The 22,186-nt window shown below is 42.6% G+C and overlaps 1 protein-coding gene across 4 annotated transcripts in view; it reads left to right on the top strand.

Moving 5' to 3' along the window:
* Positions 1-22,186, top strand: part of PRKDC (protein kinase, DNA-activated, catalytic subunit) — a 170,844-nt gene that overhangs the window by 62,454 nt on the left and 86,204 nt on the right. For all 4 annotated transcript variants that reach the window (XM_045560693.1, XM_045560695.1, XM_045560694.1 and 1 more), the window contains 10 exons: positions 1,283-1,534; positions 3,494-3,717; positions 4,959-5,167; positions 5,600-5,732; positions 6,188-6,346; positions 7,164-7,367; positions 9,986-10,171; positions 10,553-10,657; positions 11,670-11,837; positions 14,421-14,548. In XM_045560693.1, coding sequence (XP_045416649.1) covers positions 1,283-1,534; positions 3,494-3,717; positions 4,959-5,167; positions 5,600-5,732; positions 6,188-6,346; positions 7,164-7,367; positions 9,986-10,171; positions 10,553-10,657; positions 11,670-11,837; positions 14,421-14,548 — 1,768 coding nt within the window. The remainder of the gene's footprint in view (positions 1-1,282; positions 1,535-3,493; positions 3,718-4,958; positions 5,168-5,599; positions 5,733-6,187; positions 6,347-7,163; positions 7,368-9,985; positions 10,172-10,552; positions 10,658-11,669; positions 11,838-14,420; positions 14,549-22,186) is intronic.

Raw genomic sequence — 22,186 nt, forward strand, 5'->3', positions numbered from 1 at the left:
GAGTGCTGTGGCATCAGCCTAGCTCACAGCAACCTCAAACTCCTGGGCTCAAGCAATCCTCCTGCCTCAGCCTCCTGAGGAGCTGGGACTACAGGCATGCGCCACCATGCCCGGCTCATTTTTCTATATATTTTTAGTTACTTGGCTAATTTCTTTCTATTTATTTTAGTAGAGATGGGGTCTTGCTCTTGCTCAGGCTGGTCTTGAACTCCTGAGCTCAAACGATCCACCCGCCTTGGCCTCCCAGAGTGCTAGGATTATAGGCGTGAGCCACCGTGCCCGGACTCTAGTTGTTTTTGTTAGACAAAGGGTGCCGGGTAGTCGGTGAGCCTTGCCCTTCTCCCAACATATAATCTGTAAAAACTGAGTGAGCCTCCTTGACTTAACCACTGTGGCCTTCCAGGCATCTGCCTTTCTTTATTCAGTCTCTTTTCCCCCCAGTGGTTTTTAAGGGACAGTGTCAGGTGTATCTGGGTCATTGCAGTGGGGGTGCTGGGTGTGTGAGCACCCAGACCAGTGGGACGTGGTGACAGGCACAGGGTTGCCCCTGCCCCGTGTCAGGCTGTTGGAGAGGGGCGGCTGCAGTGGCTTTTGAATGCTGAGACTCCCGGTGAGTGTGGACATGCCCCATGGAAGGCCAGGGCGGCCCAGGCCCAGAGACACCTGGTGGATCGGAGGCGGAGGCCTGTGTATTTTATGTATTTCTTTCTTTGATTTAGTAAAAGTTTAATATCTAAAAGAAAATACCTTTTAAAAAGCTTATCATTTGACTGTTGTATTTAACAAACACTTCACTTACCATGTGGTAGATGCTGTTCTAAGCATGTGTTAAAATACTAACTACTTTAATTCATTCAACCTTTGTAATAAGCAAGAGGTAGGTATTAGTGTTGTTTCCATTATGAATGAGGAAACAGAGTCGCAGAGAGGCCATGTCCTCACAGCTGGGAGCAGCACAGCCAGCATCAGAGCCCAGGGATCACAGGGCTCTTTTGTGACTTAAAAAAAAGAAAAATAATTTTTAAGAAAAAAGACAGGGGACAGGGTGTTGTTTATAGCTATTCCAATGGTGTTCAACTATTTTTAGAATGTATAAAGACACTGAAGAGACCAGCTTTGGTGGAAATACAAAAATTACAGTGAAACAGTTATGAGTGCTATAGTAAAATAAAAAATTATCCCCTATCATTTTCAAATTTTAATTAGTTACAAAGATTAAAGAAATTTAATTATATGGAAGTTACTTATACATGTGTTTTAATCCTTTTTTTTTTTTTTTTAGGCAACAAATCCCCTTCTTTATGGCTGAAAGACATTACCAAGGAAGACGATGTCTCTTTCCTCATAAACGTGTTTGAGGGGGGCGGTGGCTGTGGCCGGCCCGGGGGCATCCTGGCCCAGCCCACCCTCTCCCACCTGCCAGGGCCGTTCAGCCTGCGCGCAGCGCTGCACTGGCTGGACCTGCTGCTGGCCGCACTGGAGTGCTACGGCACGTTCGCCCAGGAGGGGACTGTGGAGGTGCCCGCGGTCCTGGGTGGGTCGCCCTTCCCCCAGCTGGTATGGCCAGGTTCTGCGGGGGCCACCCAGGAGACAGCTCTCTGCGGGCCAGAATCCCGGCGAGGATGACAGGCGCTGTGCCAGGAGCCTCGCCCGCCGGCTCGGGCGGTCTCCCAGCGAGGGCCGTGAGGCAGGTGGCAGAGCCTCTGCTTGCTTTCTGTCCTGTTCACAGGCTCTTGATCTTTTTCTAAAATAAACTTTGGCAGTTTTCATTTGCGTGTAGCACTTTAAAAGAGCTCTTCCTGACAGGAAGCTCTGGGATCTCATTCTAAGCTTCTGTGTAGAGTGCCTTTATTTTTCTTGTGTGTTCATATTCCTTGAGCTTTTTTATCCTAGTGTGTTAATGATGGTGGTGTTGGCAGAGGATAGAACGCCAGGGGGGTGCTGTGTGCGCCTCGGCCCGAGCGGGCGGGAAGGCCGCGGGCAGCCTCTGGAGGGAGGGGGCGGCCTCAGTGTGCAGCCCCCGTAGTGCACGTCGGCCGGCAGGCGTGTGAGTCCTTTTCCCCTTGGACTGAACCCTGGCCTTGCCCGTCGGAATCTGTTCTGTTACTTAAATGATTTTTAGCTTGGGGTATCTGCTCTAGCGCTTAGTAGTGGTGCTTTACTGAAGGAACTGTCATCCTCTCTTGACTGCTGTCAGAGATGAAGTCCCTGTTACGGGAATTTGGGAGAAAGGCACCAGGATTCTTATTGTTACCTTGCGGGTGGTAGAAGCGGCCTAATGGTGTGGGGCGTGTGCGTGTGCGCTGCGTGCTGGCATTCAGGAACACGGATATTTCGTACTGCTCTGAGAAGACGACTCATCAGCACGAGATACTGCTCAGAATAGGTCGGGACAGCTGTGGCACTTTTACCAGTGTTAGCTGCACAACTTTAAATCGTACCTTAAATTTGTTGTTTTAAGGGATCGCATGTCCTCATTTTAAAAATTTAAACAAGGGAAAACCATAAGAAGTAAAACTAATCTCATTACGCAGTGATAAAACACGAGTAACAGTTTACTGTTTACTCTTCTAAATTTTTTCTATACAGAAAAAGTTATATGTATATATTTTATTCTCTTTTTGTACTTAATGGGATCATTATGCAAAAGGCTGTCTTACTCAGTCATTGCTTTTATTCACTCTTTTGTCATGTACACCAGTATTTTAAATTGTCCCACCTGTCTGGGGCTCTGAAGGCCTCTTTCCCCTGGGGTAGTGAACTGCAGTAAGGCTGGGGACAGGGGAGCACCCATCCGTCTTTTGTTAAGCAGGAGAAGGGGGTGGTGACCGGGGCGGAGATGGGAAAGGAGAACCGGCCCGAGTGTGTTTTCAGACAGATGAGTTTTATGAGAAAGCCTGTTTGGGATTCGATCTGCAACTTAATTCGTAAGATGATCAGTGGCCATCCACACCCCCTTGAAGACCACTGCCATAATCTGTCTCTGTGTTGCCCCTTTGAAGGACATTTAGGTTGTTTCTCTTTTTTCATTATTAAAAGCAATGCTAAAGCAAACGTTCTTACACATCTTTGAAATTCTGCCATTATTTCATTAGGTTAAAATTTCAGTGCTGGATCAAAGCATTTGGGTTTTTAAACATTTGATAGAATTGGCGTGCATTTTTTTTTAAAGCTTTTGGTATGAATTACCAGATTGCCCTTTAAAATGATTGTGTTAATTTATACTCCTCCAATTAGTGTTTTAAGACCTGATTTTCCATAGATGTGTTCTTATTGTATGAGTCTAAAGTTGAATTCTATTTGGGCTGTATTAATCTTGAAATGAGAAGAAATAACTGCCATTTTATTCAACTTCTATTGAACTGTTTTTTTTTCTTTTAAAAATTTTGAATTTTGACTAAAAGTATATCATACCTGTACTTAGAGAAGCCATTTTATTTTGCTCTCGAGTTGGGAGGAAGCATATATTAATATTTTAATATAATTATTCTAGGTACTGGAGCACAGTCTTCGCTTTTGAAGTCGGTGTCTTTCTTCTTAGCAAGCATCGCTCTGCACGATATTACAGCAGCAGAAAGGTGCTTTGGCTCTGGGGCAGCAGGCCACAGCCCCAGCCCACAGGAGAGAGAAAGGTACAACTACAGCAAGTGTACCATTGCGGTCCGGGTTATGGAATTTACCACAACCCTGCTCAGCACTGGCCCGGACGGATGGAAGGTAGGGTCTCTCCTGCCGCTCTGCTACCGTGAGGTCAGTATGTGGTACTGGAAAAATGCTTTGAAAGCTCCTGTTAGAAGAGGTTTTGGCTTTTCTAGAACTTTCCATTGTCAGAAGAGTTATCTGTTCTTATTTATTTATTTTAATTGACAAATAAAAACTATATATGTTTATAGTATACAGCATGATGTTTTGATATATGTATACATTGTGGAATGGCCAAATCAAGCTAATTAACACATCTGTTACCTCACATATGCAGCATTTTTTTGTAATGAGAACATTTAAAATCTCTTGGCAATTTTCAGGTATGCAATGCATTATTATTAACTAAAGTCACCATGTTATACATCTGTTTTAAAAAATATTAAAACTTTGCATGTCCTTTAGATTTTCATTGTGTGAATAAAATGCAAAATTTTTTTTCTTTGGCATGGTGAGCCCATTGTAAAAAAAAAAAAAAGAAAAAAAATTTTTTTCTAATTCTTTTATTTGTTGCATTTTTTTTCCTTTTTCAAAATTATTTTGGTTTTTTTAGAGACAGGGTCTCATTCTGTAACCTTGAATTGCTGGGCTCAAGCAATCTTTCTGCCTTGGCCTCCTGAATACCTAGGCCCACGGGTGTGCGCCACCACACCTAGCTAATTTTTTTATTTTTTTATTTTTTGATAGAGACAGAGTCTCGCTATGTTGCCTAGGCTGTTCTCATCTCCTGGCCTCAAGTGATCCCCCTGCCTCAGCCTCCATGCCCAGCTACATTTTATACTATGATCAAGCATCTACATTAGGAAACACACATTGGCACATATTTGCAGATATATTTGTGAGGCCCGTTCTGTAAATAAACTCTATTCAGTGCATCCAGGGAATATGTACTGCGTGTCTGCTGCATACCAGGCCCCATTCTGTGCCCTGGGGATACATCAGAGGCCTAAGCTGGGGGCTGGGAAGCTGTGTCCACAGGCAGAACCCCACCTGCCGCCTGCTCTCGTAGATACATTGTATCAGAACACAGCCATGTGCCTCTGTCCACCTGCTGTCTATGCTCTTACGTGCTGTGATGGGTAAGGAGTTGCAGCCCACAACCCTAAAGTGTTGACTGTCCAGCCCTCGGCAGAGAAATTCTGCCAACCCTGCCCTAGGTGGGCAAAATTCCCAACTTCACGGACTCTACACTGTGGTGAAGATACATTAATAAATGCTGGCTGACAGAGTGTTTTTATTCACACCATCTCTTACAGCTGCTGGAAAGGGATGTATGTAACACAGACCTTATGAAACTCTTGGTGAAGACGCTGTACGAGCCTGTGAGTGTCGGTTTCAATGTCGGCGACGTCCAGGTGATGGATCATCTCCCCGGTGTTTGTGTGAACCTGATGAAAGCATTACAGAAGTCCCCATACAGGGCCATCCTGGAGGCCCACCTGAGGGAAGCAGTAACGGCGCAGAGGTGGGCACTCGGGTGGTGCGAGGCCCTGCATTATCCTGGAATTTGTGGTCCCAGTGCTCTGCAGTGCTCCTGCAGCCGCCTCCGTGGCTGGTGTCACTCCCGTGTCCCCGGGAAAGGGTCTCATCAGTGGGTGTTCGGTGCCAGCGACCTCAGCAGTTGTTTGGAAATCATATATTTAGCAAGTGCCTTCCCTGCACCAAGCGTAAGCAAGCTTCAGACATGGTTAGCGCCATGTTAGATTTCCATGCTAGATGCATGGGCCTTGTTTGGTGTTGCCTGTTTGCTTTCTAAGACCGCGTTAGTGAATTTGATTGCCAGGTAATTGGTAAGTTTATAACATTGCACATATGTTTTCAGTGTAGCCTGATAACTTAATGAGAGCAGAACTCACTTAGTTTTCTTTCTGTTTTTTGGCCTTTCTTGGATGTCCAGTATTGAGAAGCTTTGTGCTCTTGACTTGTACGGCCCTGACACACACCTGGACAGGACCAGGCTGGCGTCTGTTGTGTCCGCCTGTAAACAGCTTCACAGTGCTGGTCTGCTGCACATCGTATTACCATCGCGGGTAACCCCAGCCAGTTTGGTTTTGCATTTCTTTGAGCTTTAGTATGATAATTACTTATTTATAGTCTTTGCTGGATATCCTTTAGGTATAGAGTATGCTTGAATGGGAATTATAGAAATACTTGCTTTAGATGTGTAGGTAGTATCTGGGATATAAACATGAAAGTAAATATAAAAAAGTATAAATAAAAAATGACAGTAAAATAAAGGACATTATGAATATTTCCAGAGCAGCCTTCTGAAAAACTTTAGGAACTGCTATTGTGTCTTTGTGGTAAGACAACACAAATGAAAAATATAGTGTAGTAAACAAAGCTGAGCTAAAATTTTCCTGAAAATTGGAAGGCAGTTGTCAGTGTAGCTAAAGTAGATTTTTTTTAATTAATGAGAGCAGTGAAATTGTTTTTTCTATAAATTATCTTTTTGCTAGGCATTTCAGTGTCGACCTTATTTTAGCCTACAGATCTGCATCATTCTCGTGGCACAGAACTTCTTTCCCTGGTTTATCACGGCGTTGCCCCTGGAGATGAGAGACAGTGTCTGCCTCTGCTGGACCCCAGTTGTAGGCGACTGGCCCATGGACTTCTGGAGCTGGCCTTTGCCTTTGGAGGACTGGTAGGAAAAACGGCTGCACACTGTGCTCTCCTAATGGTGGAGACACGTAACTCACTTGCAGTGTGTCTCTGGAAACTGGAATTTAGTTGGGTAAGGTCTTAGCTGGACAACCGTTGTAGTTGGGCTACATGAGCTGACTTTCTTTCTAAAAGACTATAATGTCAGCAATTTTTTTTAATAAAAGAAATAGAACAACATTCTTTTTAAATTGTGGTTTCATCTATCCCACCTTGTTTCCAAAAGTACTTAGGCAGAGAACACTTTGTGACGGTAAAGTTGACATGTGGCCTCTTCTCCCATCCATGGTGGTCCTTTGGGTGGATGATTTGGGAGGGCCTCTGAAGGACTATCCCAGAGGCACCGCAAAAACATGTCTTTGTGGCCCTTTGAACGATGCAGGCTGGCCTCAGAATAGCCCCTGCTGTCGCCGAGCTCTGCAGCCAGCTCGTGTGTTCACTCCGTTCCATCTTCTCTCTTGGAGCAGAAACCTCTTCTTTGCCCCTTTAACCACTTAATGTAGATGATTACATGTTTAAATTGTCTAAAGATACTTGCCCTTCCTAGACTTTACCCTCAAAGCAACAACAATAAGATTTTCTGGACATTTGGAAGAAATATGGGTCAGGGAAGATTTCTTTCCCGAAGGGAAACCTAGAAAATCAAGGCTGGTTTAAACTTGAACCCAGGCTTCACATATCAGGCTCTCTTTAGACCTCACTGTGATTTTCCAGTTTCAAAGTTATCTGCTAGCCGAGGGTCTTTCTGTAACATGTGAAGATGTGCCCCAGTTAGGGCCCTTCTCCTTTCTTCCTTGCAGCGTGAGCGCCTCGTGAGTCTTCTTCTGAACTCGGCTGTGTTGTCCACGCCGGCCTCAGGCAGCCTGCAGAGAGGCATCGTCAGCTTCTCCCACGGGGAATATTTCTATAGCTTGTTCTCCGAAACAATCAACACTGAACTGCTAAAAAATCTAGATCTTGCTGTCTTGGAGCTCATGAAATCATCAGTGGATAATCCAAAAATGGTAATGAAATTTTCCTTTAAGTAAACATTTTCTCATATAATGCTTATGAAGGGTTACCGTATTCCTGAAATAATTTCATTAAAACAAAACACGATTTCTTCTTAGAGGGTTAAAAGCTCTTGCTAATATTTAAAAACAAAATCAAAGAAACCAAAACACAGCCATTACCAATTAATACTTAATGAATGTTAGTGGATTTGCAACAGCAATTATTTTTTCCATTCCCTCATGCCCCCCGCAAATCTCTAGGCCTAGGATTATAAGGCACAACTAAGTAGGATGTTGACTTTTGCCAAGATGTGGCGTTGGCGCCTGGAAGGCCTCCTGAGGCCCAGTGCTGGCTTTGCTCTCCTGCCTGCCGCAGCTGCCACCCACACTCCAGTGACCTTCCTGTGCTCAGAGCTCACTCCTGGTCTCAAGGCTGAGCCATCATTTCCTGCATGTTCCTGCTGTGACTCCCTGTGTCCCTCACACTGAATCTGGAGATCAGTACTTAACACATGTTTGACTTTGGTTTGCTAAACTTCTGGGATTGTGAAATCTAACCTGCTCTGTAGGGACAGAAACTGTTAACTGTTGGTATGACCATTTTAAGGGAGAGTGTAATTTCCTAGTAAGTTGAGCTTTTATTCCAAAAAGTGCTTGTCTATTATAGAGGAATATTTTGTGGTAGATTATACTAGGAATTTATATTTTTTTAAAGTCAGAAATAAAATTGTAGTATACCCATGCTAGTCAGAAGATTTAGCATTCTGAGCTTGTAAACTATTCAGATGTCTGGAGAACGCAATAGATAAAAGCATATACCTTTACCTCTACTCCTCTAAATCCCTCTAAAGTGACAGAATGAGTTTTAAAAAAGGCAATAACACAATCTTAAAGGACACAGAAAAAAAGAGGAATGAGTTCCAGGAGTGACAATAGCTGTAAATACAAAGGACAAGTATGATAGACATTAGAGTCCAGGACAGCTGTACCGCGACGGGGCAGCAGGGACACGGGGCGGCCGTGTGTGCCGAGCCCTGGCAGGGCCAGCCGTGGAGGGCAAGTGTGAGGGGGAGGCTGACAGGGAGGACTGGGTGAAAGCCGGCCCTCCTTGCAGCACCCACCTCTCCCTGCTGTCGGAGGCCTCGCCCTCCCTCTTCAGGAGAGGATGGGCACTGATTCTCTGGAGAGGGTCAGCGTCTCTGGGTGGGTCATCGCTGGCATGGCTGAGCGTAAGGATGCCTGCATGAAAACAGGGAAATCAAGTGGGAGCCTGCCTAATGCTAGACCTAGAGGCTCTTGGCCCTCTTCTCTGATTTGGCTTCTAGAATACTATCAACTCAGTGTGTCTGCTTGGCTGGCTATCAGAACATCCTGACAAGCCCTAACGGGAAACAAAGATAGAGACATCACCACCAGCCAGCTCAGCTCGTAACAGGCCTCACCGCCAGTGCGTCCTGCACGCTGCACAGCAGCTCCCGTCTGTTCAGACGTGGGAGCCAGCAGCTGAGGAGCCCAGGCACCGAGGAAAGGGATTCCAAAAGGGACAGCAGGAAAAAAACAACTTGGGGCAGAGACCTTTCAGTGAAATGGAAATATAGGAAGAAGAAAACCTCAGAGTTGCAGGAAGATACTGTATCCACGAAACAAGAATTGCTACTGAAAAAGGACATCAGAGAACAAAAAAGAGCTCTTTGGAATTAAGCACAGGCATCAGAGATTAAAAATGAAATGGGTTTGGAAGATAAGACCAAGGAACTCTCCCAGAGAATGGAGTGAAAAATGCAGAAAATAGAGAAACGTGGAGGAGCCTTGGGGTCGGAGCTTGAGGCTGAGCAGCAGGCCTGGGTGCCAGAGGGCAGGGCCAGGACAGACTTCACTGCTGCCAGCTCATGGGGACCCCTAGGAGAGAAGGCCTTGAGTGTCCAGGTAGAAAAGGGCTGTGGCTTGTCCAGCACAGAGCGTGGAAACAGCGCCAGATGGAGCACCTTTCTTGGGAATTCAGACCCTGGGGTTTCACCACAAGAAAAGATCCTGAGAAGTCCCTACAAGAGAAAACCAGTTATACATAAAAGGATCAAGAAATTGGCCAAGCGCGGTGGCTCACGCCTGTAATCCTAGCACTCTGGGCGGCCGAGGTGGGCGGATTGTTTGAGTGCGGGAGTTGGAGACCAGCCTCAGCAAGAGCAAGACCCCGTCTCTACTAAAAATAGAAAAGAAGTTATACGGACAGCTAAAAACATATATATATATATATATATAAAAATGAGCCTAGCATGGTGGCGCATGCCTGTAGTCCCAGCTACTCGGGAGGCTGAGGCAGGAGGATCGCTTAAGCCCAGGAGTTTGAGGTTGCTGTGAGCTAGGCTGACGCCACAGCACTCACTCTAGCCTGGGCAACAAAGTGAGACTCTGTCTCAAAAAAAAAAAAAAAAAACACATAAGAAAGCCGGAACAGCAGGATGAACCCGATGACACAGATCAAATTTGAATTTTGAGGTAGGCAAACCTCTGTTATAGAAATAGCATTTTTATTTTGCAAGAGTAGCTGTGAAATGAAAGTAAATTTTGCTGTATATCTGCCATTCTCAATATTAAGACTTTTTTCTTCCAACACCACAATATTGTTTCAGGTGAGTGCCGTTTTGAATGGCATGTTAGACCAGAGCTTCAGGGATCGAGCAAGTCAGAGACACCAAGGACTGAAACTTGTGACTACAATTCTGCAAAACTGGAGGAAGTTGGATTTGTGGTGGGCCAGAGATTCTGCTCCTGAAAGTAAAATGGCAGTGCTGGCCTTACTGGCAAAAATTTTACAGGTACTTTGAGAAACCTAAAAAAAATATAGGAATGTTTGTTGTTTTGAACTCTATAACTTATATCTTTAAAATTTTTTGATAAGTTGCTTTAAAAGTTCATTAGTTTGATAAATAAAAAATATTTGATAGGATAATTGCTGATTACCTTGCATTTGTTACTTTTCCCATTATTTTGTATCATTATTTATCCTACTTACTATTTCTAATACTTTACATGCATTGTCTTAACAGATAATATTAAAATATTCCAGAACAAGATTATTGAAATATTGTTGAAGCCCGAGGACAAATTTACAGTTCATTTCTGAAATGTAAACATTTGTTACAGGAAATAGAGGCTTAATATAGAAATGTGTCATGTTGTTGTTTTCCCTCTTGTAGATTGATTCATCTGTATCTTTTAGTACAAATCACAGCTCATTCCCTGAAGTCTTTAGAACATATACTAGTCTACTGGCTGATACAAAGTTGGGTCTACATTTAAAGGTAAGTGGTTAAAAAAAAGACTTCTTTTTCAGTTTACATTCTCTTTTATTTTCCTATTTTTATATTTTTGCATATTTGTGGTGCTTTTTATTTTTTATTTTGGCAAATTTCAAACGTACAAAAATAGAGAGCTTAGCACAGTGAACCCCCTGGTTATCACTGGGTCCTGACAGCCACGGGTGTGTGGCGAGCCTGTTGCAGTAGTGCAGTCATGCCACCCGCCAGCCCCAGGGAACCCGGGCTCCATGGGATCGGGTCTGCACATGCTGCCCTGCGTCTCTGCAAGAGATGAGGATGTGTCTTTTACAGCATAGCCGTGAGATCATCATGGTTTGGAATTGCTGTGTCAACTTTATTACTCAACCATTTTTCTATTAAGAATAATATAAAACCTGTTGGCGATTTTTAGTGTCAAGAGTTTAATAAGTATTTTAATTTCAATGTCACTAATTTTAAAGTCCTATAATAATTTGATTTAAAGCTCTGTTGAAGTGTGGCCATAATGAATGGATCTTTTTACTAGTTAAAGAGCATAATGTTATGGAATTTTCTGCTCTATGTGGTTAACAGGTTTCCCATTTCAGATTTGATGGAGTCTCTTGGAATTTATCTGTTAGTCAAGGGAAACAGGAATTAATACCTAGGTCCTGTTGAGCTCAGTGCCAAGTTCTCAAGTGGTTCTGCAGTGGCTGGCTGTAAATTACCCCATATGTTGTTTATGATGTTTTTCCCACACAAAGCTTGTCCAGTACATTTCTACTAGGGTCTTTATTTGTAGAAAGAGAAAGCACATGCAGAATCCAAGCACAGCGTCCTGTTTATTCACACGTGTGTAGCCCCGAGTCAGCTGATTGACCTCGAGCGTGCAAGCCGAGGTACAGAATTGCGTTCAGGTTGGTTTTTAATATAACATACAAGTTATTCTGAAGGCTTTAGAAAGCAGTGCTTTTATTTATTCTGTAGGATCTGTAAGCCACGACAGGTAGTTTCATACACTTGCCTTGCTCTTCAGGGCCAGGTTGTCCTCCTCCTCCCCTTCTTCACCAGTCCCACGGGGGACCACCTGGAGGAGCTGAAGCACGTCCTCGAAAAGTTCATCGTTTCCAGCCTCCCTATGAAGTCTGGTGAATTTCCCCCAGGGACTCTGCAGTACAATAATTATGTAGACTGCATGAGAAAGGTTAGTCTTTAGTAGTATCAAGTAAAAGTAAAATGTTGTTTTTCTTGTTTTTTTTTTTTGTGGGGGCGGTGACATTTCTTGATGAAAAGTGAGTGAGATATCCAGTATCAGAGAAATGCTCTAACTTTAAAAATTCAGTTTAATTCATTTGGAAAGCTGGCTGTCTGTGGAGGCAGGAGCATATCTCAATCTGTTGGAATTAATTTTTCCCCCATTTTCAAATTGTGAAATATTTTATGTGCAAAAATGGAATATATAATGTATGTATAAATTATGAACAGTAATTCCAAAAGAAGCCAAGAAATGGAATATTGTCAGTATGCTCGAGTTTCTAAAATTTAATAGAGTAGTGACTATTCGAGAAACATTTAGTGAATATCACTGATACTGCAGTTTGATTATCCCTTATCTGAAATGCTTACGACCAGAAATGATTTGGATTTTGAGTTTTTTTTGATTTCGGAATATTTGCGTATACATAATGAGACGTCTTGGGGAGGGGACCCACATCTAAACAGGAAATTCATCTATGGTTCTTATATACCTCATAAACATAGCCTGAAGATAATTTTATATAATATTTTTAATAATTTTGTGCTTGAAATAACATTTGTTTACATTAAATTGTCAGAAAGCAAAGGTGTTGGGTGTGGAATTTTCCACTTGTGGTGACATGTTGGCAGTCAAAGAGTTTTGGATTTGGGAACATTTTGGATTTAGATTTTGGATTTTGGGATTAGAGATGCTAAACTTGTATTTAGTATACAGCAGGGTCTCAGCTAGTGCCTTAAACAAGGTAGATTCTCTCTCCGCTTTGTACGAGCCCCGGGCAGCCCCACAGTCAGCAGGAACCCAGTCTCCTCTTAACCTTTTTGTTCACGCAGCATCTGTTTTGTCCAGGGTGGCTGCTTCAGCCCCTTCCAGCCAGAAAGAGGGAGGAAAGGATGCTAGAAAACCCATCCCTTCCCCTCGGGGCTCAGTGCAGGAGGTGCATGGCATTGTCTCTGCTGATGTCCTGTTCCCCGTGCCCCTGTGGGCAAGGCTGCAAATGTCATTGTCATTCTGGGCAACTGTGTACTCAACTAAAATTCAGGGGTTTGACCACTAAAAGTAAAGTGAATCACCTTTGGGGGGCAGGCAGTGATCTGCCATACTCCTAATGTGCTGAGCACTAGGCTAATGTTCCAATACCCTAAAACAAGACATTGTTTTTGTTTTTAAGGCACATATACATAGAGCAAGGAAGAAACTCAAAGACGTAGATGATGAAAACACCCTGTAATAATGTTGGGCTGGAGGCAGCGCATGGTGTGGGTGTGGCAGTGTCTGTCCTGTAGCCCATCCCCCATGCCCCTCTTACAGTGACGCTGTCACTCCTCCCGGGAGAGGCAGTGACTTTCTAACTTTGCGTGGGAGTTGGACTGAGAGACGCTCTTTTAGGAGGAGAGTGCAGGGAAACTGCCCCTGTTCTGTGGTGTCGGGACAGGCCACCAGAGGCATCACAGCTTCCTGCCGACCCTCCTGGGCCCGTATCCATGGGCCCCAGTCCCTCCCTGCTGCAAGGGAGCCAACAGCCCCGGGAAGGAGTTTGCAGACAGCACCTGTCCACACAGATCCTCTCCTCCTCATCCTTTTAATTGTTTTCAAACACACAGAAAAGTTGAAAAAATAGTACAAAAAAATCCATATAACTGTCTCCTGCATTCAACAGTTGCTAGCTTTTGTCATGTTTGCTTTGTCTGTATGTGTGTATGTGTGTGTGTGTTTTGGCTGAAAGATTTACAGGTTAGTTTCAGACATGATGCTTTATGCCCAGATAGTTTAGCATGCATGTCCTAAGGATAAGGCACAATACTGTCCCCGCACCTAGGAGACCTGACCACCCTCTCATGTCGTCTGGTTTCTAGTCCACATTCACATTTCCCACATGCCCTGTGTATAATTGGCTTTTCTAGACAGGGTCTAATCAGCAGTCCCATCGAGTTGTCATGTCACTAGTCTCTTTTAATCTAGAGCTAGTTCATATACCAACCCTTTTGTTGTTCCCTGACATTGAGTTTTTGGAAGAAACCAGAGAACTTCTCTTTGATGTTATCCTCTATTAGCGTGATTGTTTTCTTGAGGTGTTTTTTAAACTTGTCCCGCTATCACATTTTCCTCTAAACGGGAAGGGGTCATGAGATTTAGGTTAACCTTCAGGCAGCAGTAGCACAGCGGGGGCAGGTGGCATCAGGCTGCTCTGTGATAGTGAACTCAAGTCTGGAAGGTGGTGTGGAAAAGACACGTGTTTCCAGAACAAAAGGGCAACAATGACTGGCATAGTGAAGAAAGATGACTTTCAGAACCTGGGGGTAAAGAGAAGAACACGATTTGCAAAACCTGAAAGGAATCAAAACTTAAATATTTAATGAACATTAGCATATGCCAGGCATTCACTGTATCTGTAAAGATGACAAAAACATTACCTCTCTTAATTTTTTGTGAAATTGTTATATTTTTCTCAATGTATTTTTTATTAGAACTATTAAAAAGAAAAAATAAAACCCAATAAAAGTTTGATGATGATGATATTTTTTTTTGTAGTTTCTAGATGCATTGGAGTTATCTCAAAGTCCTATACTGTTGCAGTTGATGACAGAAATTCTTTGTCGGGAACAACAACATGTTATGGAAGAATTATTTCAATCCACTTTCAAGAGGATTGCCAGAAGGTAAGTCATTCCAGTCTGGCATCCCAGGAACCATGCACGTTTTAGTTCTGGGCAATATCATCTTCTCTGTTCCAAAGCTGAGTGGCAGTTGCGTTCAACTCTTGCCACTAAATTTTTTTTTTTTTTTTGAGACAGAATCTGGCTTGTTGCCCAGGCTACTAGAGTGCCAGGTGGTGTGCAGTGCTACCTCACTGCAACTTCAAACTCCTGGGCTGAAGCGATCCTCCTGTCACAGCCTCCTGAGTAGCTGGGACTGTAGGCTTGTACCACCACACCTGGCTAGTTTTTTTTTTGTTTTTTTAGTAGAGGCAGGGTCTCGCTCTTGCTCAGGCTGGTCTTCAACTCCTGACCTCAAGTCCTCCTCCCTCCTCGGCCTCCCAGAGTGCTAGGATTACAGGTGTGAGCCACCGCGCCCGGCGGCCACTAAATTTTATTTCATTTTTTTTCTTCAAAACAAACAAACGTTTATTATAATGGTTTTCAAGCATATCAAAACTAAAGGAAGAGGGATTGGCTGTTGGAGGTGTTGTGGTTAAGCTCACGCCGCCGCGGTGGCGGTGTCTGGCGGCTGCAGCGAAGAGAACTGGGTGCGATGTCTCACACCACTGTGCCGGCACTGCCTACCAGGAGGCCAGCGTAAGAACAGGCACTGTGCGTCTGGGGATGAGTGCATGCTGTTTGTAAAATGTCCCTCCATCACATACGCTATCATTCAGTTTGATTTTATCGATGAACTGGCAGACCTCCGCTGCCTGGTTTGCTGAGCTGATACCCAGACATACCAGCCTTACAACAAAGACTGGATTAAAGAGAAGATCTTTCGTCGGCAGGCCCAACAGGCCAGGAAATAACTGAGTTGGAAGCATCAGGAGGGTGGGGGTGGGCTCGGACAGGTGTGTACAACGTGCCGTTGTGAAAGTTTTGTATTATAGTAATTCTGTTTCCATTTGGTTACACTCTAGCCAAGACTGAATATATTAGATGAAATGTGAGGATCTTGTTCAATCTGAAACCCCCATTGCCCCCATTTTTTCCTTTTTTTTTTTACTTAAACATTTGTATGATGATTTAGATGGGAGTTCTTTGTCAGTTAATGTTGGTTCCAGTCCTTCGAACTGTTCATAGCTGCTTTATAACATTCACTGTACTAACCCTTCTTCAGGATGGGGTGGGCAGTGGTAACACAGTGTAGTTACGTCCTCAAGATAAAGTCTTAGTGAAAAGTAATGTGGGGGGCATGGGTAATATATATAACCTGAACTTTTGTACCCCCATAATAAGCTGAAATAAAAAAAAAGTAAATGTTCTTTAGTTATTAAAAAAAAGCTAAACGAAGAATATAAACGAGGTTCCAGATTGAATACATCAGCATTTCCCAGCTTTTTCCTTCTCTTTGATTTTTTTCTTTTGCTGCTGTTACTATGATTTAAAGGAAATATCTGACACCATGTTATTTTACCTCTAAATTCTTCTGTATGTATCTCTAAGAAATGCTGTTTTCTTGGGTAGCTACAGTACCATTATCAACTGAACAACATTATCAGTAATTCCATATTCAGATCTCCTCAGTAGTCTCCAGTGCCCCTTACTTGTTGGACTATTTGAATTTTCATGCGTGGCATTTCATGGTTGTGTCTCTCACATCCGTCTGCATGTAGAACAGTCCGCCTCCTTTATTAGCTTTCCTTTTGTTGTTGAAGTATCCTGGACACTTGTGCTGTGCAGTTGTACATTCTGGATTTATCTGGTTCTTTTCTGTTTTTTCATTTAACTTGCTCTTCCAGCTCTGTGTTTCCTGTAAATGGAAAGTTCCATCTAAAAGCTCAGTTAGATTCAGGTTCGGATTTTGGCAAGACTGCTTAGTTGGTGCTCTATACTTCACGTGTTCGTGGTATTAGGAGGCTGTAATGTCAACAGTCCTGATTTTAGTGGTCCTGGGACCGACCAGACGTGCCCCTGAGCATTCTCCTAGCAAGTTAGCATCCATTTGTGATACTTGTCCTGAATCACTGGGAATTGCCAAATGGCCATTTTTCTGATTCTTTTATGATAGTTGTCCATGCATCACTGGGAATTGCCAATGGCCATTTTTCTGATTCTTTTATCCCTTCTAAATTTAGTAGCTAGAATTACACTAAGATGAAGAACTTGCCCTCATCACTAGGACTCTTTGGTTACCTAAAAATACAGTGGGAAATATGGGACATATTTGATTATTGATTTTTAAAGTAAGGGTTTAATGCCATGCTTACTTCTAATTGTAAACTTCCAGTGAATTTTTTAATTGGCATTTATATTTGTAAATATCCATGTAAATTTATTTTATTGAGTCATAGTTTATAAATCATAAAATTTACCCATTTTTAGTATACTGTTCAGTGATTTTCAGGAACTTAACCGAGTGGTACAACCAGCGCTATGTAACATTTTTATCCCCCAGTAAGATCTGACTTGACCATTTCCAGTTGATTCCCGTTCCCAGCCCCAGCTTCAGGCGACCACTGATCTACCTTCTGTCTTTGTAAATTTGCATTTTGTGGACATTTTATATAAATGGAATCACACAATATGTGACCCTATGTCTGGCTTCTCTATTCAGCATAATATCTTTCCAGTTCAACCCTGATACAGTTCATTGCTTTCTACTGACATTTTAAAATATTGTCGATCACCAACTATAAAACCTGCACAACAGCATAACACTCATTTTTTTTGAACATATGTGGAACATTCTTCAGGACAGACCATATGTGAGGCCATAAAACAAAGTCTTAATAAATTTTAAAAGATTGAAATTATACAGAGTATGTTCTCTGACCACAATAAAGTTAAATTAGAAATCAGCAATGGAAGGAATTTTGGGGAATCTGAAAACATTTCTAAATAACCAACTAATTAGTAAACAACACATTTCTAAGTAACACTTGGGTTAAAGAAGAAATTACAAGGGAAGTCAGATAATATTTTGATCTGAATAAAATAAGAGTAAAGCATATCCATATGCACAGGATGCAGCTAAAGAGGTGCTCAGAGGGAAATTTATATCTTTTATTTCCTATGTTAGAAAATAAGAAAGACTTCAAATCAATAATCTAAACTTTCTACCTTAAACTCTAGAAAAAGAAAAAAAAAAAAACTAAGCCAAAGACAAACTGAAGGAAGGGAATTAAGATTAGAGTAAAAATTAATGAACCCCCAAACAGAAAAACGGTGAAAAAAATCAACAAAACCAAAAATTGATTTTTGAAAAGGTAAATGGAATTGATAAACTGTTAGCTAGGCTAACCAAAATAAAGAAAAAAACATACATAGTTCATGAAAATTAAGAATAAAAGAGAGGATGCTACCACTGGCTTCTCAAAAATTATAAAAAGATGATAAGGGAATATTATGAACAACCTTATGCCAACAAAGCAACTTAAGTAAAATGGACAAATTCCTAGAAAGTCACAAGTTACTAAAACTAACACAAGAAGAAATATTTTTATTTTATGTAAGAAAAATTATTGAGTATTCCTCTAACAAGTAAATAAATTGAATTAATAATTAAAAATCTTCTCACAATGGAAAGCCTAGACCTAGATAGCTCCACTGGTGAATTTTATCAAACTGTTAAAGAAGAAATAATACCAATACTTCATAAACTCTTTGGAACAACCAAGAGGAAGGAACGCTTCCCAGCTCCTTCTATAGGGTCGGTATCACCCTCACGTCAAGGACAGAAAAGACATCACAAGAAAACTATAGACCCATAATATCCCTCATGAATATACACACAGAATTTCTTTAAAAGATATTAGTGAACGACATTTAACAGCATATACAAAAGATTATACACCATAACCTTTTGGTATTTATCCTAGGAATGCAAGGCTGGTATAGTCTCTGGAAATCAATTTTATATACCATATTGGTAGAATAAAGGACAAAAGCCATGTTATCATTGCAGTAGATGCAGAAACATTTTGACAGGATCTGACACCCATTCATGATGAAACTGACAAAGGTCATCTACGAAAGAGCAACAGCCAACAGAATATTTAATAGTGAAAGAATGAATACTTTCCTCCTAAGATTGGGAACAAGGCAAGGATATCTGCACTTTCCCCTTGTATTCAACCTAATACTGTAGTTCTAGCCAGTGTAGTCAGGCAAAGAAAAAAAAGGCAATCATATTTTTTACTATTAAATATTTTTCATTATTTTCTTTGTTTCTCCTTATGGGATTGTAATTTAACTTCTTATCCTTTTTTCTTTCTTTTATTCTTTGCCTTTTCAAAGTTAACATTATAAGATTTTAATTTAACTTTTATTAATATTATTCTCACATTCCCTTACATGGTAGATAGTATTCCTTTTTTCCCTTTACAATATTGTTTCCAATGATATTCTATCATTACTTAATTACTTTATTCTACAATATACATAAAATACTTTCAGGCTGGGCGTGGTGGCTCACGCCTATAATCCTAGCACTCAGGGAGGCCGAGGCGGGTGGATTGCTCGAGGTCAGGAGTTCGAGACCAGCCTGAGTAAGAGCGAGACCCCGTCTCTACTAAAAATAGAGAGAAATTATCTGGCCAACTAAAAGTATATATAGAAACAAATTAGCCAGGCATGGTGGTGCGTGCCTGTAGTCCCAGCTACTCGGGAGGCTGAGGCAGTAGGATCGCTTAAGCCCAGGAGTTTGAGGTTGCTGTGAGCTAGGCTGATGCCATGGCACTCACTCTAGCCCGGGCAACAAAGCGAGACTCTGTCTCAAAAAAAAAAAAAAAAAAAACACTTTCAAAAATAACAAGACCAATATTACTACATAGAATGACAGCTGGATAAAGTTTACATTTTTAAATTTAGCTACAATTTACTTAGAAAGTACCCTTTGAGGGGAGCTGAAAGATGGCGGAGTGGTGGTGACCTCCTGGATTCCTGCTCCTGGAGAGGAAGGCAGGGATCTCAGTCTGCCACACGCTAGAGGATCGCTCCCCCACCAGAACAGCGGTGTGAATCCATGGAGAATCAGTGTGGGACACAGAGAGCAAGAAAAGACTGAGGTGAACGGGAAATCAGATCGTGAAAATCTGGAGAGTGCGGGACGGACAATAGAGAGAGGAGCGTGGGTCGGCTGTACCCGCGTCACCGGCGAGTGAGGGGGGTTCAGCCCCACAGGAAAGCGGCCTGTTCCCCCACTGACCTCCACGCCCACTCAGTTAGGGATCTGCCTAAAGCTGGTGCAGAATCACCATGGGAGACACAAGCTCTGTGGAGAGGAGAAAATAGCGGGGGGCATTTTGGACCCCGGAGCTCTGTGGATGGACTGCGACCCACGGGAGAGGGTTCGCGCTAGGCTGCAGGGAGACACTTGGGGGACGCCGAACTGTCTTCTTTATGCGGGCAGCTGGGCTCCCGCAATCCCGGCTCCCCCGGCCCCTGCCGGACCCTGAACATTCGCCCCCAGCAACCGGCATGCGGGCAGCCGCCATTGTTGGGGTCCCCAGCCTCGCCACTGTGGAGCAACTGGGAACTGGGCGTCTCCCTCCCCTGGTCCGTGGCCCCCCACTAGGAGCTCTGCCTTTGCGTGAACACTGAGCGCTTCCCCGGTCGCGAGGGAGGAGCGTGGACCTTGCGGACATTGGAGCGGGTGGAACATCAACCCCGGGAGCTGCAGCAGCCGGGGTGCTGGGGGAACACAGGCACCCCCCGTCCCCCTAGCCGATGTCTTTTGTGCAGAGAGAGGCAGAACCCACCCCAGGAGAGGAAGAGGCAAGGAAAAAGTCGCTTTCCGTCTGCAATTAAATCAGCCCAGTGACGGGACTCTCAAACCCGTTTCGGGCCAAATTAATTCTCTGGGGCTGGACCCAACAGGAGCAGCCTCCCAGCTGAGGCAGCAAAATCCTGAACAACACGTGAAGAGCTCCCCCTAGTGACAGAAGAGGCAGCTTACCTGGGCTGCTGCACAGCCCAAGATCCGCGCGCACGAGTACCTCTGTCCAGCCTAAAGCTGAAAGAAGAGACCTAAGGATTGATCCAGATGGGAAGGCCTCAGCGAAAGAACTCTGGGAGTATAAAGAATCAAGCTGAAACTTTGCCTCCAAAGAAGATTACTAGTTCTTCACCAATTGACACAAACCAAACTCGAAATAGCAATATGTCACAGGAAGAATTTCAATCATGGATCATAAATAAGCTGAATATTATGCAAGAAAAAATGGATAACCAACACAAAGATACCACAAAAAAGATCCAGGACTTGAAAAAAAATTCACTAAAGAAATCGAAATATTGAAGAAAAATCAAACTGAACTCCTGGAAATGAAGAATTTATTCAGGGAACTACAAAACACAGTGGAAAATCTCAAGAGCAGGGTAGATCAAACAGAAGAAAGAATCTCAGAAATCAAAGATAACACTTTCCAATTAAATAAGTCAGTCACAGAGATGGAGCAAAGAAATAAGAGTAAAGACCAGAGTCTACAAGAAATGTAGGATTATTTGAAGAAGCCTAACATGAGAGTTATCGGCATTCCAGAGGGTGAAGAAGACAATAAGCAGGGGTTGGATAAGCTATTTGAAAACATAATTGAGGAAAATTTCCCAGGCCTTGCCAAAACTCTAGATGTACAGGTTCCAGAAGCTCAAAGAACCCCTGGGAGATTCATACCAAATAGGAAGACACCACATCATGCAGTTATCAGACTGACCAAAATTTCCACTAAAGAGGCCATTCTACGAGCTGTAAGGAGAAAGAAGCAAGTTACATACAAAGGAAAATCCATCCGAATTATGCCAGATTTCTCAGCTGAAACCTTACAAGCAAGAAGAGACTGGGGCACAATTCTCACTCTTCTGAAACAAAATAATGCCCAGCCTAGAATCTTATACCCAGCTGAGCTCAGCTTTATATATGAAGGTGAAATTCAGACATTCTCAGATAAACAAAAACTCAGAGAATTCACCAAGACAAGGCCAGCTTTCCAAGAAGTTCTCAAAACAGGGCTACACACGGACCAGCAAAAGAAAGACCCACGAATATAAAACTACTCAAGAGAAGATAAAAACTCAGTTATCACAATGGCTCAAGTGAGAAAACAGAATAATGAAATTCAAGCCAACATGAGGAACAGAAATCAGTCTCACTTATCAATTCTCTCATTAAATGTGAATGGATTGAATTCCCCACTCAAGAGACAGAGACTGGCCCAGTGGTTAAAAAAATGCAAGCCAAGTATCTGCTGTCTTCAGGAAACTCATCTAACCTGCAAGGAGTCATTTAGACTGAAAATAAAAGGGTGGAAATCGATATTTCAAGCAAATGGAAGCCAAAAGAAAGCTGGTGTGGCGGTTTTAATCTCCAATAACTTAGTTTTTAAATCAATAAAAGTAATGAAAGACAAAGATGATTACTATATACTGGTGAAGGGTACAATTCAATAAGAATACATAACTATACTTAATATATATATGCACCCAACTTAGGTGCACCCAGATTCATAAAGCAAACCCTGCTTGATTTGAACAAAATGATAGATAACAGCACATTGATAGTCGGAGACTTTAACACGCCGCTGACAGTACAGGACAGATCCTCCAAACAAAAAATAAACAAAGAAATAATGGACTTAAATAGAATACTAGAACAAA

The sequence above is a fragment of the Lemur catta genome, chromosome 9 (assembly GCF_020740605.2).
Source record: "Lemur catta isolate mLemCat1 chromosome 9, mLemCat1.pri, whole genome shotgun sequence".
Lineage (NCBI taxonomy): Eukaryota > Metazoa > Chordata > Mammalia > Primates > Lemuridae > Lemur > Lemur catta.